This window comes from Erythranthe guttata, chromosome 11 (genome assembly GCF_056151865.1).
Source record: "Erythranthe guttata isolate IM_541 chromosome 11, IM_541, whole genome shotgun sequence".
NCBI lineage: Eukaryota > Viridiplantae > Streptophyta > Magnoliopsida > Lamiales > Phrymaceae > Erythranthe > Erythranthe guttata.
In genome coordinates, this window is record NC_142543.1 from 2,706,858 (window position 1) to 2,724,947 (window position 18,090).

Consider the following 18,090-nt stretch of genomic DNA (forward strand, 5'->3'; position numbering starts at 1 on the left):
ATTATATATATCCGATTTATACGACCATATGCATCGGCTAAATGTAAAATTTCGAAACGAATCTCTACAAAACTGTGATCAATATTACACCAAAACATAACCTTCCAAACAAAAAAAAAAAAAAAAGAAAAACAGATTGCCTTGTACAGAACAAAAATTGTTTTGATATTTTTTTTTTTACCTCAACTGCAACTCAAGACTTCAATTCCCGATTTCTCACTCGCCGAGTGTGAACCGAACAAATCGCCTAACCTTAATATTCTCACCGAGCGAAGCAACTGTCTGCTTAACCAAATCCTTAACAGACAAACCATCATCCTTAATAAAAGGCTGCTCTAACAGAGCAATCTCTCCAAGCCTCTTCGCAATCCTGCCTTCGACAATCTTCTCTCGTATATTCTCCGGCTTCGACTGAAGATCCTCTCTCTGCATCTCCAACTGTTTCTCTCTCTCAATGGAACTTTCCGGAATGTCTTCAATGGAAACGTACTGCACCTGTGGGCATGCAGCCACTTGCATGGCTATGTCGTCCACTAGTTCTTTGAAGTTTTGACTTCTACCCACAAAGTCGGTCTCGCAGTTGACTTCGATTAGGACCCCGATTCGAGAGTCGTGTATGTATGTTCCGATTCTGCCCTCGGCTGCTAATCTGCTTGATTTTTTGTCGGCGCTTGAGAGGCCCTTCTTTCGGAGGTACTCTTGTGCTTTTACTATGTCGCCCCCTGTTTCGGAGAGGGCTTTCTTGCAGTCCATCATTCCTGCTCCGGTTTCTTCCCGCAGTTGTTTTACGAGTGCGGCGGAAACTGGTGCTTTTGTGGGCCTGTGTACAATATTCAGACATTACAAAAAATTGCAAAAAAAGATCAAATAAACAAGTTTTTGGGAAAAAAAATGGAATTTTTGAAAAAAATTGGAAACTAAAATGAGATCGAAAAAATCGGATTTTCCGATAATATTTGTATACTTCCCATTTTCCAGTCGAAAAACTTCCGAAAGAATCAGAAACCGCCAATATCAGAAATCAGAATCAAAAAATCGATTGTTCAAAAAAAATATATATCGAAATCAGAAACAGCAGAATTTGAAAATGCAGCTCCAATTTCCACACACAGTCTTCGTCAATAAAGAATAAACTACTTACGTAAATATATACGTATATGTATATATATAGTTCAGTCGGGCATATATATACTTACTTTTCGACAGCTTCCTCAGTTTCAGCAGCAACAGCCGCCTCTTGTTCCACAGGTGCAGCAGGAGGAGCCGCCGCCGCTCTAGCGGCAGTCTGAGCGGCAACCTCCGCCGCGAAATCCGTACTCTTCTTCTCCAAACCCTCCCCCAAATTAAACCTCACGAACCTCTTCACCTTAATATTCTCCCCGACAGTCGAAATCGTCTGCTTCACCCAATCCTTAACCGCCACCTTGTCGTCTCTAATAAAAGGCTGCTCCATCAAACAAACTTCCTCGACACTCTTCTTTAATCTCCCTTCCACAATCTTCTCCCTAATTTGCTCGGGCTTCGACAAAAGATCCTCCTTCTGCATCTCGATTTCTCTCTCCTTATCCATTATCTCTTTCGGAAAATCTTCTGTATTGAGGTACTTCACCTGCGGGCATGCGGCGACTTGCATAGCTAAATCTTGGACGAGTTCCTTGAATATGTCGCCTCGCGCGACGAAATCCGTCTCGCAGTTGACCTCGATCAGGACGCCGATGCGGCTGTCGTGTATGTAGGAACCGACTCTGCCTTCGGCTGTGGCTCTGCTCGATTTCTTGTCTGCGCTCGCTAGGCCTTTCTTTCGGAGATACTCCTGTGCTTTTACTATGTCGCCCCCGGTTTCCGATAGGGCTTTCTTGCAGTCCATCATTCCTGCCCCACTTTCTTCTCGCAACTGCTTTACGAGAGCTGGCGGTATTGTGGCGGTAGCAGCTGCAATATTTAGGTCTAGGTGGATCAGAAATAACAGCCTTTCGTATATGTTCTTGTTTTCTGCTTTTTTTTTTTTTTGTTATGAAAATGAAGTGTTCACGATTTTGCAATCTATTTTCATTACTTTTAAATCTTGATTTTTCGGTTATCGTGTAGATATTTTTCTTATTTTTACGGCATTTTGGTAATTTAAGTGTTTTTTGCAGGTAAATAATGTATGAATGAATGCTTAAAAAGTAGATGACTCAGAAGCAAAGATTAATGAAAAGTTATTCGATTAATCAACCTACGAAAGCAATGAACTACCAAACTACAAATCAACAAGAGATAAACAACAAAGTTTTTTGGAGCCGCGTTTCGGAAATGTTTCTCTAGCAAAAAAAAAAAGATTAATTTTTTTTTTCCCTACAAATACAAATCATATTGAAGAACCTGTGGTTGCGGTCTCGATAACCGGCGAATCAACTTCAGCACTCGAGCTTCCGTTGCTGCCACCATCCTCAGAAATAGTTGCAGAAGTTTCTTTTTCCTCACTCGATTCTGTTACATCATCGGCTATCTTTTCAACAACTTCTTCCACAGTTTCAGACAACACTGTCTCGTTCGTTATTTCTTCAGACAACTCCGATTCAGCCTCGTTTAGTATTGCCACATCAGCTTCCCCCTCGATAGCTTCTTCACCACTCTCGGACAAAGATACCTGATTAGCTACTTCTTCAGACACCACAGATTCACCCTCATTTAGTATCGCCACATCAGCTTCCTTCTCGACAACTTCTTCACCGCTCTCAGCCAATATTGTCTGATCAGCTACTTCTTCAGACAACTCAGGTTCACCCTCGTTTATTATTGCCACATCAGCTTCCGCCTCGACAACTTCTTCACCGCTCTCAGACAATACTGTCTGATCAGCTACTTCTTCAGCCAACTCAGGTTCACCCTCGTTTATTATTGCCACATCAGCTTCCTTCTCGATGACATCATCACTCACCACTACAGAGGCTGCCGCCTCTATTCCCTGTACCTCTTCTTTCTTGTCTTCAATCGATTCATCATTCTTTTTACTCTCGTCCAAAAAGGCGGATATTTCTTTATTACCACGGAAAGCCAAAAGAAAAGGGTTCGTAGCGGTATGCACAATCCCACCAGTCAACTTCGAGTCCAACTTGGCAGAATCTTCCTCTTTCTTCATAGTCAAAGTCACCTGCCCCCTCGCGATACGCAAAACCCTAACACTAACTTCTTGTCCAGCTTCGAGCGAAGAACCTCCCATAATATGACCCAAACCCTCGTCAATTTCTTCCGAAGTAGGCAAGAAACCCTCCTCACCTTCCGGAAGCGAAATAAAAGCGCCAGCTCGTACGAGATTCTTGACCGTCCCCTCTAAATCCTGCCCCTTCACAAACTTTGACTTCTTCGAATCGTCTCTCTTCTGGTTAGTTCTTGGACCGGTCGACTTCCTCGGAGACGGTCTTGGTTTTTCGTCGGTTTGCTGCACTTTCGTGGGGTCGTCGCTTTCGCGCATGGTTAGAGATATTCGCCCCGTTTCCATATTAGCTTCCACTACCCAAACTTTCACTTCTTGCCCGACCGATACTATAGTCGAAACATCTTTTACATACCCATCGCTCAGCTTCGAAACATGCACGAGCCCGTCTGTGAAAGCTCCGAAGTCAACGAACGCACCGAATGGCTGAACGGATTTGACTTTTCCGGTGAAACTTGCTCCGGGAATAAGCTCCTCGTTCTTGACAGGTGGCATATCGCTCTTTCTTACAACCCTTGGCCTTTTCGATTGAGTGGTCGGAGGACTGGCTTCTGATTGGACAGGAGGGGATTCTGCATCTTCTTTTGTTTCCGACACCGACACGTTCGTCTCCTCCACAGCAACATCGGTGCCGGTGGCGAATACGAGGTGAGTTTGAAGCTTTGGTTTTAGCAAATTGGACCCGAAGCGGAAATGGGGGAACAAACGAACGGAAGTTGAGAGAGGGCTGGTGTATTTGGAGGCGGGCAATTTTTGCTTGTTGAGATTTTTAGTGAAGCTGCATTGGGATAGAGAGCTGGTTTTGTTCGTTATTGAGGTGATTACGGGCGTGATCGAGATGCTATTGGTCGAATTTGGGATTACGGGAGCCATTTAGTTTCGAGTGTAGGAGAATCGGTCAGCAGCTAAAACAGTCAATTCATCACTTCAATCAAAAAATCACCTGAGAATAACGAACAGCATTAAACCGAGCATTCGAAAAAAAATACACATTACCATCAGCAGAAACTACAAAACGCACGCACGAATTCAATTCATAATATTTCAAGATTAACGAAACAACTTAATCTCACAAAATGTAAGCCGGATTATCAGAATTAGTCACACTATCCAGCTCAAAATCAAACCAAACTACTCGATATTCGATAAGCTATGAATCTCGGCTCGAGCTCGAAGATAAGTTTAAAAAGCCCGATTAAAAATTCAAACAAGTATGAACACAACAACATTACTCAGCAAATTCCTTAGAACACTGCAATTGATTCCCATTTCGAATTACTAGTTAATTGCAGTTTACAAATATAAGAACCCTAATCGAGAACAATTCCCAACCACATATACCGGGTAAAGAATGAATCATAATTAAAAGAATGCAATAAAAACACAGTAGTTGTCTGAACAATCAACACCGCCATAATAAACAAGAAATGCAAAAGAAAGCAATTCATCGGAACCCATCTTCAACAACAGAAGTGAAGATTCAGAAAAATAAAAATAACAGGTGAAATTACAGAAAAAATCAAACCTTGAGGTATGAAAAATGGAAATGAAAAAGGATTGAGTTATTATTTTTCAGACAAAGGGATGTATAGAAAGGGTAACGAAAGAGAGGGAAATGAAACGTGGGGCGTCAAATCCTTATCCCATATCACCATTTTATCATCGTCTCATTTAATCTGATTACAGTGATTTTTTTCTTTTTTTGTATTATTATTATTTACATTTTTTAATTTTTGGTAAGGTAAGAATCGAAGTGTTATTTAGCAATTGTTTTTATTTATGTTTTATATATATTCATTTCAAATTTTCAAATTACATTTTTAGCTATAGAAAAATAAAAGGAAAAGACAATTTTGTCCTTCAAATAATATCTTAATTTTGTTAATTAAAAGAGTTTTTCCACATTTCATATTTGATACCAGAACTTAACAAATTTAATATAATATTGAATCTAATGAATCAAACATCTTACTTACTTACTGAATAAATAATTAGTTAAATCTAGGGGTGGTAAATGAGTTGGGCCGACTCTGGAGCTCGATGAGTCTTTTCAAAAAAAACTCGAACTAAAACTCGAGTTTTTCGAGCTCAAGCTCATGCTTTCTGATGAGTGGAGCTCGAGCTTTTTTATAGTTGCTCGTGGGCTGACAATCGCGAGCCTTATTTTCTTTAATTATTATTTATTTTTATATATTATTTTTTATTTAAATAATGTATAGTAATATAAAATATTATAGAAATAATTAAAAAGACCAAATACATATTAAAAAAAAAATTATAGTTTATTGTTTATTTTGTAATTTTTTTTATTATAATCTAAATGACTATTAACAATAATAATTAAAAAAAAAATGAACTTGGGCTCCACCGCTCCAGCTCGAGCTCGAGTTAAAAAAAAAAGAAAAAAAAAAATCGACGAGCTCAAGCTTGAACCTATCAAAACACACGAGCTCGACTAGGTAAACCCGAACTCGGTCACATCCACAAACTGACAGATGTTATATGGAGAAATTGGGCCAAATAATTGACACAATATTTCGATGATTCCAAACCAAATTGCAGAATATAGTGTTGCTCCAGTGGGCCACCCGGCCCGCCAGACACAACCCGCCCGCCCATTAAACATTAAAAAAAACTTATGGAAGCCCTCATATTATTTTTATATATATATTTTTTTTCGTGTAATAATTTTTAAATACTATATCATTCTTTATACAAAATCAGACCCAATTTTGTTTTTGTATAATTATAAATAAATAAAAATTAATTTTTTGAACCCCTCCAATATGGATAGAAACTCCACAAAACTCCACAACACTCTTCTACTATATTTCTCTTAGTAATTTTTTTTTTATGTAAATTTTATAAGTCAACATTTCAAACTGTATATATATATATATATATATATATATAAAATATAATGCATGTTGTACACGAACATATGATTAATGATAAATGCAAGTTGTTACGTGTTGTTCTGACAGCCACAAAGAGTAGTAATTAATTTATAAAGAGAATATATATATATATATATATATGTATGAATCTAATCTAGCATGCAAAAGCAAAGTTTCCCTGGATTTCTTCCGACAACATTTGAAGTTAAAAACTAACGCAATAATAAAAAAGATAAGTAAAACTAAATTTGTGCCCATATTCTTCAATAAACCATGCCACCATTTCTTCACTAGGAATCTTCCTTCTCCATTTTTTTTTATAATAATGTATTTATTTATTAAAATAATACTTCAACATGTATATATCTACATATATATGGCTTATATTTCTTATATCATATATTCAATTTGATTTTAATTTACCCACCACTATTGCCACTTGAGGAATTAATTACTATATAACTATCTTAATAATGTGTTCTATGGATCGTTGCATTTCTCACGATCTCGATTGATAACATATATATCAGATTAATGTGGATTATATTAGATTTGTTTAATTATTTAGTAAGTAGTGTTCATTTTTTTGGATTCGAACATTTGAACGTAACTACCACTTCAATCAAAAGTTAAACTGTTAGTGAAATGTATGATCCGATAAATAACATTTGAAGCATTTCACTTGAAATATTTAAAATGGATGGCCGTAAAATATTTTATACCTTAATTCAGAACTGAATAGTTGATACTTGCCAACTCTTACAATGACTTTTTTTTTTAAATGTAATGAAAATTATTAAGGGAAGATTAATAATTTCCAATTTTACCCCCCAGAAATTAATGTATTTATGTCATTAATTAGAACCACATCTAACATAGATCCTGAAAGCAATTGGGTTTGCGAATGTTCGTTTCCTAGATCTTCTCTAGTAAGCATAATTAAGACAAACATGGTTTTCTAGATTTTACATCGAGTGAAATATATCGTATATGATATCACCATATATATATATATATATGTGTGTGTGTGTGTGTGTATGTGTGTAAAATATTGGGTAAATTTCACTTTCCGTACTTTAGCTCGGTGTCACTTTACTCTTTTTTACTGTCGATTGCATCGATTTGCATCCATAAACTTGAAAAATTGTCTCAATGTGACCCTCGCTGTTAGTTGTTAGATATTTGATCTTAACACTATTAGATCTAAGCTCTGAAATTACAAAAACGCCACATCTCCCAGTTTAAATAATTATTAAAAAACACAAGTGAAATAAAAAAACAAAAAAATAAAATAATGCAAAAATAAGACAACGAGAAAACTTGGTCCATGACGTCAGCCAAAAATTTATTTTTAATTTTTTTAATAATTATTTAAACTGTGAGGGGTGGTTTTTCTTGTAATTTTCAGACTTAGATCAAACGATGTTAAGATCAAATGTCCGAAAACTAACGGCAAGGGCCACATTGGAACAACATTTCAAGTACAAAGGGACAAATCGATACAATCAAAAATAGAAGGAGGTAAAGTGATATGAAGCTAAAGTACAAGAGAGGAAAGTGAAATTTACCTTACAATATTTATTGGATACATGTGTATACTCTATCTCGAAGGTTAGCCGATAAAGTTTACTGGATGTAACATAACGTATTCTATTTTTCTCTTTCACTATATTTGAAATATATGTTAAATTTAGAAATAAATGTTATAGACTAGTATTTCGTAATTCTAAATGAGAAGGCATGTTAGGGTCTTTGTAGACTTTTAAAATCAATTTAACTATATTTTATTTAATATTTCTGATCATATTATATAAATAATCGTATCTTCACGTGCATGTGAGTCTAGACTTTCCTTGCAGCTTCCCATGCCTCATTTCCATATGTATTAATTAACTTAGATTAATCAAAAGATGTATTAATTAACGGAGAATCAAACCCGTGACCTCAATTTCGATACCACTTGTAGGACATTAGACGCTATCAGTCAGTTGTCCTAAAATCAATTTCGGATTGATCAGAACAAACAGATGCAACAAATTAGTTTCTGAGTGCAGACTCGATGATTCATTAAACTCTAGTCTTATAAATAGTTTATTCAACACATTAATCATAATATTTGATTGTGAGCCGCTCATATCCGGGCCGGCTCTCCCCAGACGTTAATAATTACTGCCAAACACAGACTAATTGAAATTTTGTAACCCGATAAAATTTACCCGAATATAAAAAAGAATAATGTAGACCGTTACTAGGTATATATCATTTTAAAATATCATGAACAATATTGTGGGACCATCTAGAAGATTGCGTAATCACATAAATAATGATTAAAATAATAATGAATTGCTGGCTAGAATATTTGTTAATAGGATCAATCTGTTAATAATATATAGGATCAATAATCTTTTAGAAGAATCTTCTTCGTTCTTTATTAATTAAGGATTTTGTAAAGTTAATTATACAGTGAGCACTAATAAAATCCTATTAATTTAGCGAAATATTAAATTATCGAACTTACAATTTGGTACATTTTTGCCAAGCTGGAGCAAAAAAAAAGTATTATTTAAGTAAGATTATAAATTTATCGAAGTTCTACTGGGTATGTAAACACAAAAATATGTGTGTAATAATGCTCATTACATGTGCCCACAATCTACAATAGATATTATATCTGTTATTATATATGTTTTCGAAAATTGGATCAGTAATTCAATTAATTAATTAATATAATCAAACCAAACGCAATCACTTTCTTGCTTCCTTGACCTTCTATGCAATTTGATTTTAATTTAATTTATTAAAAAATAAATCATCAATGCTGCTATTTTTAGGGTATACCCTTGCGTGGTAGGGTATCAAAATGTTGTGAATCTTGTGTGAGCGTGGCAGTATCGTAACTTTATTTTTCACCGAAGTTAAATATATACTAAAAGACATTAAATTTTGAGCGGATCAGCCGATATTTAATATAAATCGGATTCTACTAATTTTTTGACATATAGCACTCTTAAGTCTTAACTCTTAATAAATCACGCTGATTATAATTAGGGTTAGAGGGGTTTCGGATTCTGCTGGGGTTTTCTTTTTCCTTTTTCACCCATACTAAAAATAAAATGGTAAATTACAACCACTCTTGAAGTAAGATTAAATTACGAAAAACTCCCTCATGTTTTGATAATTATACAACTACACATTAACTATGAATCTTCTTACACGTCGACTTTTATGGTGTCGAATTCAACATAATCTTCTAGATTCCGTGAAATATTCTATAGTTTGTACTCGTTTTAGTCTAAACTGTGTCTATTTTCCCTTCATTTAAACACACTAATATATGGATGGTTGTGTGTTTACCCACATAATCATATTCAATATATATATATGATCCACAAATCATGCATAGCTGGATTAGATTTTATTTTGCATGGCAACTCATTCTTGTATTTTATTTGTTAATAACTTATTAATTATATATGATCTTCTTTATGCTTGGGTGATGTAAATAATAAATATTAATCTTGGACTTAACAATCATATCCTACACAGATATATATATATATACAGTTTACATTTATAAATATTTATTAAATAAATATGTCTATATATATTTATATAAAATAAAAAATATTATAAAAAATGTATATGGACGGAAATCTCTCTCATCTGCAATTCATGAAATCTATGGTTATAAGGTCGAGAATATCTTTTCGAATTTTGAGAAAATCCCAATGCATTTGATGCAAGATTCTACAATTTATGTTTCGATTCTCATGGTCATGATTTTATTTTATTTTTATTTAAAGACATGGGATTCTATTATTTAGTATCATATTTAATTTATGAATAAGATAGATTACATAAATTTCAAAAAAATGGATTATTTCAAGGCAAATTTACTCATTCTCTTATTTACTTAGAAGGCGCTTGGCTATACGTATAAGCAGTTAAAATGAGTTTATAAGATATTTAAGAGCTTGTAAGACTTTATAAAGTGCTTGGTAGTTTTTTTTTTTTTTTTAAATCTTAAAAATTCTAATTTTTTTTTAAAAGTACATCTACTCTATTTTTTTTTAATTTCTTATAATGAGTAAAAATAAGACGTAACAACTTATTATCTCTAAAAACAACTTATCAGATGTAAAAGTTTATCAGTTGTTGTCAAACAGACTCTTATCGTCATTTTGAAAAAGGAAAAGTAATATTTCAAAATAAGATAAAAGTTTGTAAATATGGAGGATCTAACGTTATATATATATATATATATATATATATATATATATATATATATATATATATATATATAGTATCTCTCCTAATTTATTACATAGTTTTTAAGGAATTTACAAGAAATCCTATGTTAATTAATGAAATAAAAAAAATTATTCATTACCAATATGGTACGTAATCCTAATTTAAGTACGTGGTCCCCGATCGAGTAATCAAAGTCAATATTTGTATTTAAAATGCCAATAAATCAATTTCAAGTTTACCTTTCAAAATAAAAATAAAATAAAATTATTTAATCAAGACACCAATCTAGTTCGTACAATTATTTGCTTAAACTTTATTTTATTTAATTAATTAATAAAGAAAAAAAGAAAATAGACGAACGTGCCACAGAGGCGCGTGGGTTAGGTTAGTATGATCTTCAATGAAAATATATATTAAATGAGTTAAGAAATCAAAAGACAATCAGTTCCAAGTAAATCTTTATTATTAATATACATATATATTTATTTATATAATTAATTTCAAATCAGTGACCAAAAGCCAAGAATATAAATATAATATCGAGAAAAGATTTGATCAAAGTTGTCCTAACGAGATACAACACTCTATTAAATTCCCCCAACACACACACATATACATACACAAATACACACACACATATACATATATATATGATATATAAAATCTACACACTATCTGATACAGCGATGCATTAATTAGTGAGTGCAAAAGTGTGTGTGTTGACAGCTTAAAAGAGGTAATCAGAAAATCTCACCGATTCCATTTCCAATATTATTTTCTTCACCAAGAACACACACAGTTACACACAGTAGAAGGTGTAGAGAGAGAAAGATGGGAAGCAATTACTATGGAGATGGGGGGTTGTCTTCAACAACATCATCAAGAAAGGGTAAAAAGGGAAATAACAATAATAATTCAGACAAGCCGAAGCAGCCGCAGAGAGGGCTCGGCGTGGCTCAGCTTGAAAAAATTAGGTTACACACTCAGCTCGGCTGCACTACTTATCTTCCTCCTCCCTCTCTTCATCACAATTTTCCCCCCAGTTTTAATCAGGTATGTATATATATATATATACATAAATATATTGGTGATCTTTTTTTTTTTTTTAATTAATTAATTAATTAATTTGGTGATTAATTAATTAAATTGAAGGAGGAAATAAGACTGCAAACAGCATATCCTTCACAATCTTCAACTCCTTATGGCTATCAATCCTCCCATGGTGTTATGGTATGATTAATTTTATTTTTTTTCTTAATTAATTAAGTTAATTATTAATCAAGAAAAAAATAATTAGATCGAGGGGCGTTGACTGATGAAATTAAGGTTGCAAGAATTTTAATTTTAAAAGAGTGAAGATTCAGTTATTTGTGATGCTTGTATTAATAATTATGTAGTAATCATTTTTCTGATCCGTACAGATTTTTTCTAGGCATGCATGTTTTTTGATCCTATATGTAAACCCTAGCTTCATCATACTCAGAATTTTTTTTGAAAAAATGTATATTTATATTTTTTTTATTTTAATTTATATCAAAATATGATGCTAATTAACCTGTTTTATGGGATTTATTTTATTACAACATCTGTTGGATAAATTGAAAAGAAAGGCTACAACATCTGTTGATTTCATGTGCTTAATTAGTTGCTCATTTATTTGTTCGATTAATCTGAAAAAACTGCGATATACTAACTGTCGTAAACGTGTTCGTTTTTTTTTCGCATTACAGATGGGGTTGTCGGATTTAGATAGGACGACGATAAGATACGAAGATCATGCGCATTCCAGCACTATTAATCCAAGGTGAGTTTTATTTGATGATTATATGATGATATATAATAAATATAACTAATGTAATTAATTTGATAAATTCTTGATTTTTTCGCTTATGATAAAAACCAGATGGCATCAGGGAAATAATCAACATTTTCCAGAGCCAATCATTACTCGGCCCTTCTTTGATCCCATTGTTGAGGTATAGATACATACATACATATAAAAATTACACACACTTACACGCACTAGAAGGTGTACTTGGAAAATGATTTTAACTTGATGTTATATATTGATAATGTACATGTAGGGATCGATCAGGAACCGAAACAAGAACGACAGGAACGAGAATCGGGAATCTAGGAGCTCCGAAGAGATAGATTTGGAGCTCAGACTCTCACTTTAAACTATATTTATTTTATTTTTATATATATAAATAATCTTGATTATTGCAACCTAGTTTGTTGATTTAAATTCCTACTTGTGCTTGTAAGTTGAGCATATATCAATGTTTTAATTAGTATCAAAGATTAATTAGAAAAAAAAATTATCTGCACAGGTTTCAAGAAACACATGCATCATGTACTGAGGTATAGTTCAAAAAATTGCAACTGTGTTGAATTTATTTTCTGATGATTGCACTTAATTTTTATATATAGCCAATATGCAGTAAAATTTTAGAAAATATATATAATGTTGCATTTAGTTTAAAGCTAAGTCCCTCAACTATAATTTAATTAGCAATAAGGAGTGACGATTTTTATTTTTGTTTCGATAAAAGTATCTCGCTCATTCATTGCGAGCGCCTCGATCCTGTATCGCAAAGTTGTATGAGATTTATGTAACAACTTAGGCTAAAAAGATAATTTCTTTATATAATGCATAACGAGAAACCGTATGTAGAAAACAATTGAACCGAAAAATCGGGTTGGCATTACAAAATCGGATTATTTTTTGTTGCATTTATTTTTAAAATCTATTGTAGATCAATGAATGTCCCGCAAGAATGGTCTAGCGGTTGAAAAAAGTAAACTTGTGTCAGTTGACTCAGATTTGAATTCCGTTAGCCCTATAAAGTATAAATGATCGTTGCAACATGCGCACCAAAATATATTTGGAACTCAATAGTAATCAACAACTTGGCCAAGTACCAAATTTTAAATGAATAAATAGAGTTTATAAGTATGTGTACTAAATACTAATCTATCACCAACACCGAGATCCACATCGAGTTAAGACTAAACTGAATTTTTAATCACCTAAATTTGATAAGAAAATAAAATAAGAAAAAAGTCGATGTGATGTGACAAAATATTTAGACTAAAATGATATTTAAAAAAAGAATAGTGGGACAAAATAGAAAATGTCCACCAATAGGAGTCGCTCTCGTGTAGCAATGCTGACAGTTAGTGGAGATTTTGTAAATGCTACACTCGGTAAAATATATGAAGTGATCATGCGTTATTAATCTGCACATAATAACACACAAAGACACACATATGTGTATATGTATGTTTAGTGGGTAGTTATTTAAACAAATTTATGATGTAATTATCCGTTGCTTTTCAACATACGTAACATTTCATAGACCGTTATGGAACTAAGTTGTTGTAATTAAATATTTTTTTGAAAGTAGACCAATGATTTGTTTATAACGTAAGTCTAGACAGTTTCATCTCATATATTTCACTGAATGTAGCATTAAATAAGTCGTCGAGGCTGATGGAGCCGCTTTACATGCGGCAACACGAACAATATTTGCAACACGAACAATATTTGCCATTAAATTGGAGTTTTTCACGCTAAAAGCAAAAAAACCCACATTTTCTTTGATTGGACGATATTAGGCTAGAGAACTTTAAGTTGATCAAGAAAGAATAAAAGAAAAAATAAAAAGTTTAATCATTAATTATTAAGATAATTAACTAAATTAAGTTATTTTGCACGAAAAATATGTTTTGGGACCCGGATGCTAACAAACTCCGTATGATTTATACGATTGACATGTATTAATTAGTAATATAAATAAATCATTATTTAAATGGTAAATTGCAGCAACCCCTGAGGTAATGTTAAATTACGAAAATATCCCTCTTGTTTGGGTAATTACATTCATCCGCTTAAATATGAATTTTATTGCACGTCCATCTTTGCGATGTTGAATTTAGTGGAATCTTTTATATTATGTGCATGTTCTCCACTTTGTACACGTTTTACTCAATTCGAACTCCACATTTTTATCCAATATGATCATAAAACATGTCTCTTAGCTTGAAAATATCAGGTTGTAGTGCATCAAAAATTGTATATTTGCACAAAACAAGTACAAACTAGAGAACATTCAACGGAATCTAGAAGGATGGACATGTAATTATCCAAACATGAGGGACTTTTTCGTAATTTAAACTTATCTCAGGGGTTGACCGTAATTTTCCCTAATTGAAAATGGGAAGAAAACCAAAAAAAAGTTATGTCCCCACATGCAAACTTTCCATTTTTAGCCCTTACACAAAAATTTCCAGCTTATAAAAACCAAACGTGTACAAAGAAAAAAACAAACCACAGAGAAAAACCAGAAACAAGGTCCGCCGTTGAAGAATGGAAACTTCTTCAATGGCCAGCTTGTGGAAATCTCTCGTCGTCGTTCTACTCTTCTCCGGCTACATCGCCGCCGCCGCTGCCACCGCCGACGGCAATGGAACCGAGGAGACCCAACGTCCGCCCATCCACCAGGTCGGCAGATTTGGATTCGGCTTCCTTTTCCCCTGGAATCCGCAGCCATCGCCGGTGCCGCAGTTTCCCGGCGTCGGATTCGGAGGAGAAGCCCCACCGGAGAACGGCGGCGATAAGTCCGGCGCCCAGACAAATTTCCTGGGATCTTGGAAGATCCATTCCGAGAATGCCGGAGTTTCCGCCATGCATATACAGTTGATGCCCAATAACAACAAGGCGGTGTGGTACGATTCTACCGGCAATGGGTTGTCGGAGATCGAGAGTAACCCGCCGGTGTGCAGAAAACGGGTCGGCGGCAGGGATTCGGATCCTCCACAGGATTGCACCGCCCATGCAATTGAATACGACATTGACACTGCTCAAATCAGAACCCTAAACGTAACGCTCATTTTTCTTTTTTTATTTTCTTTTCCATCTATCTTGGTTAATTTTAATATTTTCATGCACACAACAAATTTTATTGCATGCATGCATGAATTAAATAATAGGGTAAATTACAACCAGCCCCCAGGTATGGTCAAATTATGAAAAAAACCTCTTACCTCGTGTTTTGATAATTACAATTACCCCTCAACTATGAATATTATTACACGTTCATCCTTATGATGTCAAATTCAACAGAATCTTTTAGATCCCGTGTAATGTCTTCTAGTTTATACTCATTTTGTACCAAAATGCAGTTTTTGATGCACCACAATGAGATATATATGTATAAGCCAAAGAAATAGATATGATCATCTTGCTTCAAAATGTAGAGCTCGAATGGGATAAAACGGGTATAAAATTGAGAACATTCCAAATAATATAGAAGATTCTACTAAACTTTGATAATGCAAGGCTGGACGTATAAGAAGATTTATAGTTGAGAGGTGATTGTAATTACTCAAACATGAGGGAGTTTTTCAAACTTTTACTATACCTGAGGACCCTAAATAAAATTATGTATTTAACAAGAAAATAAGGGTGATTTTTTTTATTATTTCTTATTTATATATTTTGAATTTAAATTCAAGTGAATCTCAATTTGAACAATATAATATTTCAGGTGGGGTCCAGCCCGTGGTGCTCTTCCGGCGGACTATCCAAAAACGGAGACCTAATCTCCACCGGCGGCGATAAGGACGGCTACAAAGCCATGAGAATTCTGAAACCCTGCGGGGACTGCGATTTCCAAGAAAACCCACGCGCCCTCTTCTCCAACAGATGGTACGCCACCAACCACGCGCTCCCCGACGGCAGTTTCATCGTCGTCGGTGGCCGTGGCTCCTACAACTACGAGATCGTCCCACCGGACACCCTCGAATTCACGGCGAAACTGACGGAGCTCGACTTCCTCGGAGAAACCGAAGACGACGGCGGCCGGGAGAACAACCTCTTCCCCTTCGTCAACCTCCTCCCCGACGGCAATCTCTTCGTCTTCGCCAACTACAAGTCCATTATCCTCAACCCTTACACCGGCGAAACCGTTCGTCAACTCCCCGATCTTCCCGGCGGTTCAAGAAACTACCCGCCTTCCGGTATGTCGGCCCTTCTACCGATTGACCTCGCCGCCGTCGAAGACGGCGGCGAGGAAAACTCTGTCGTTGTTGAAGTTCTCGTTTGCGGTGGCAACACGAGGGAATCGTACAGGTTTTCGGATTTGCTGCGGCCGAGAAAATTCCTTCCGGCGTTCAACGACTGCGGGAGGCTGAGGCTTAGCGGCGGCGCCGCCGCCGAAGAATGGGAGAAGGAGGACATGCCGTCGCCGCGGGTGATGGGTGACATGCTGCTCCTGCCCACCGGCGATGTTTTGATGCTCAACGGGGCGAAGGCGGGGACCTCTGCCTGGAACGCGGCGGCGGAGCCGAATCTAACCCCGGTTCTGTACAGCCCCGACAAGGAGAAGGGTGACAGGTTCCGGGAGCTGGCGGCGTCGGAGATTCCGAGGATGTACCACTCGGTGTCCGCGGTTCTCCCCGACGGGGATATACTCGTCGCCGGGAGCAACACGAACGCGTTCTACATGCTGAAGGAGCACGGCGACCGGTTCACGTTCCCGACGGAGCTGAGGGTGGAGAAGTTCTCGCCGCCGTACATGGCACCGGAGCTGGAACAGTACCGCCTGGAGATAGCGGAGGGGAGATCGGACAAGAAGCTGAGCTACGGCGGCGAGTTCAGCGTCGCGATTGAGTTCGGGAACGGGTTGATCAAGAAGGAGGAGGTGAAGGTGACGATGTACTCGCCGCCGTTCACCACCCATGGCTACTCGATGAACCAGAGGCTGCTGATTCTGAAAGTGAGGGAAGTCGACATTTTGGGGAGGATTACGGTGGTTGCTCCGCCGTCTGGGAAATTTGCTCCGCCAGGGTATTATCTTGTGTTTGTGGTTCACCGTGGGGTTCCAAGCCGTGGAATGTGGGTGCATATTCAGTAGAGAAAAATGGCCTTTTTAATTAATTTTTATAATTAATTGGTTTCTGGTTTTAATTAATTAATTTATTAATTAATTACATTATATTCTCTTGTGCACGATAATAAATTAAATTATAGGGTCTTTCTACCGTGACATCCCAAGAACACGACTTATATGAGATACCCTTTCAGATTGCGACACGTGTCCCCAACAAGACAACTTATTTTTTTATGAAGTCAATTATATTAATTACAATAGCGTATTATATCAAGAATAATCACCATTAAGGTGGTGTTTGCAAATGATTATTTAAAAGCAGAAGTTAGTGATTGTGATTTAAGTTAGTTTTAAGTGCTTATTTCTAAAAGTTGGGGGTGTTTGCAAATATTTCGGAAAATGAACTAAAATTGAAAAAGCAGGGTTATGGGTGCTTTTAAAAAAATAACTTAAAGCAGATTCTTTTAAGAGAAGCAAAAACAAAAGTGATTTTGCAAACACCTTAAAATAGATTATGAGCAAAAAAAACCGCATAATCACTTTCAAAAAGCATTTGCAAACACCACCTAAGACACAACACATAATTAAGAATAAACTAACAATACGAATATATATTACAAAGCTACAATGTATAATGATTATAAAACTTATATAAATAATGTTAAATAAATTATTAAAAATATCTCATATTAACAAATCTTTATATAATATAATTTAAAAATCTAAGGAAATGCTGATTAACTCGTATAATTTAAAAATGAATTTTGAAAGAATTTGAAGTTTGAATTGAATCGTAAATTGTAAGATTAAATTAAATCATAATATTTGAATCTAATTCAAAAACAAT

The 18,090-nt window shown here is 35.2% G+C and overlaps 3 protein-coding genes across 3 annotated transcripts; 2 read left to right on the top strand and 1 right to left on the bottom strand.

Moving 5' to 3' along the window:
- Positions 1-29: 29 nt before the first annotated feature.
- Positions 30-4,993, bottom strand: EMB2726 (elongation factor Ts family protein). Its single transcript, XM_012987293.2, has 4 exons — positions 4,725-4,993; positions 2,365-4,142; positions 1,197-1,932; positions 30-820 (listed from the first exon to the last, which is right to left on the bottom strand). Exons 2-4 carry the CDS (start codon positions 4,070-4,072, stop codon positions 217-219), a joined length of 3,048 nt encoding a protein of 1,015 aa, XP_012842747.1. The 5' UTR covers positions 4,073-4,142; positions 4,725-4,993; the 3' UTR covers positions 30-216.
- A 6,033-nt stretch (positions 4,994-11,026) lies between these two features.
- LOC105962966 (mediator of RNA polymerase II transcription subunit) lies at positions 11,027-12,668 on the top strand. The gene is made up of 5 exons (XM_012987312.2): positions 11,027-11,400; positions 11,500-11,577; positions 12,078-12,151; positions 12,251-12,323; positions 12,432-12,668. Exons 1-5 carry the CDS (start codon positions 11,179-11,181, stop codon positions 12,525-12,527), a joined length of 543 nt encoding a protein of 180 aa, XP_012842766.1. The 5' UTR covers positions 11,027-11,178; the 3' UTR covers positions 12,528-12,668.
- Positions 12,669-14,601: 1,933 nt separating this feature from the next.
- LOC105962960 (putative aldehyde oxidase Art an 7) lies at positions 14,602-17,362 on the top strand. Its single transcript, XM_088825201.1, has 2 exons — positions 14,602-15,232; positions 15,900-17,362. Exons 1-2 carry the CDS (start codon positions 14,720-14,722, stop codon positions 17,265-17,267), a joined length of 1,881 nt encoding a protein of 626 aa, XP_088681327.1. The 5' UTR covers positions 14,602-14,719; the 3' UTR covers positions 17,268-17,362.
- Positions 17,363-18,090: the final 728 nt, after the last annotated feature.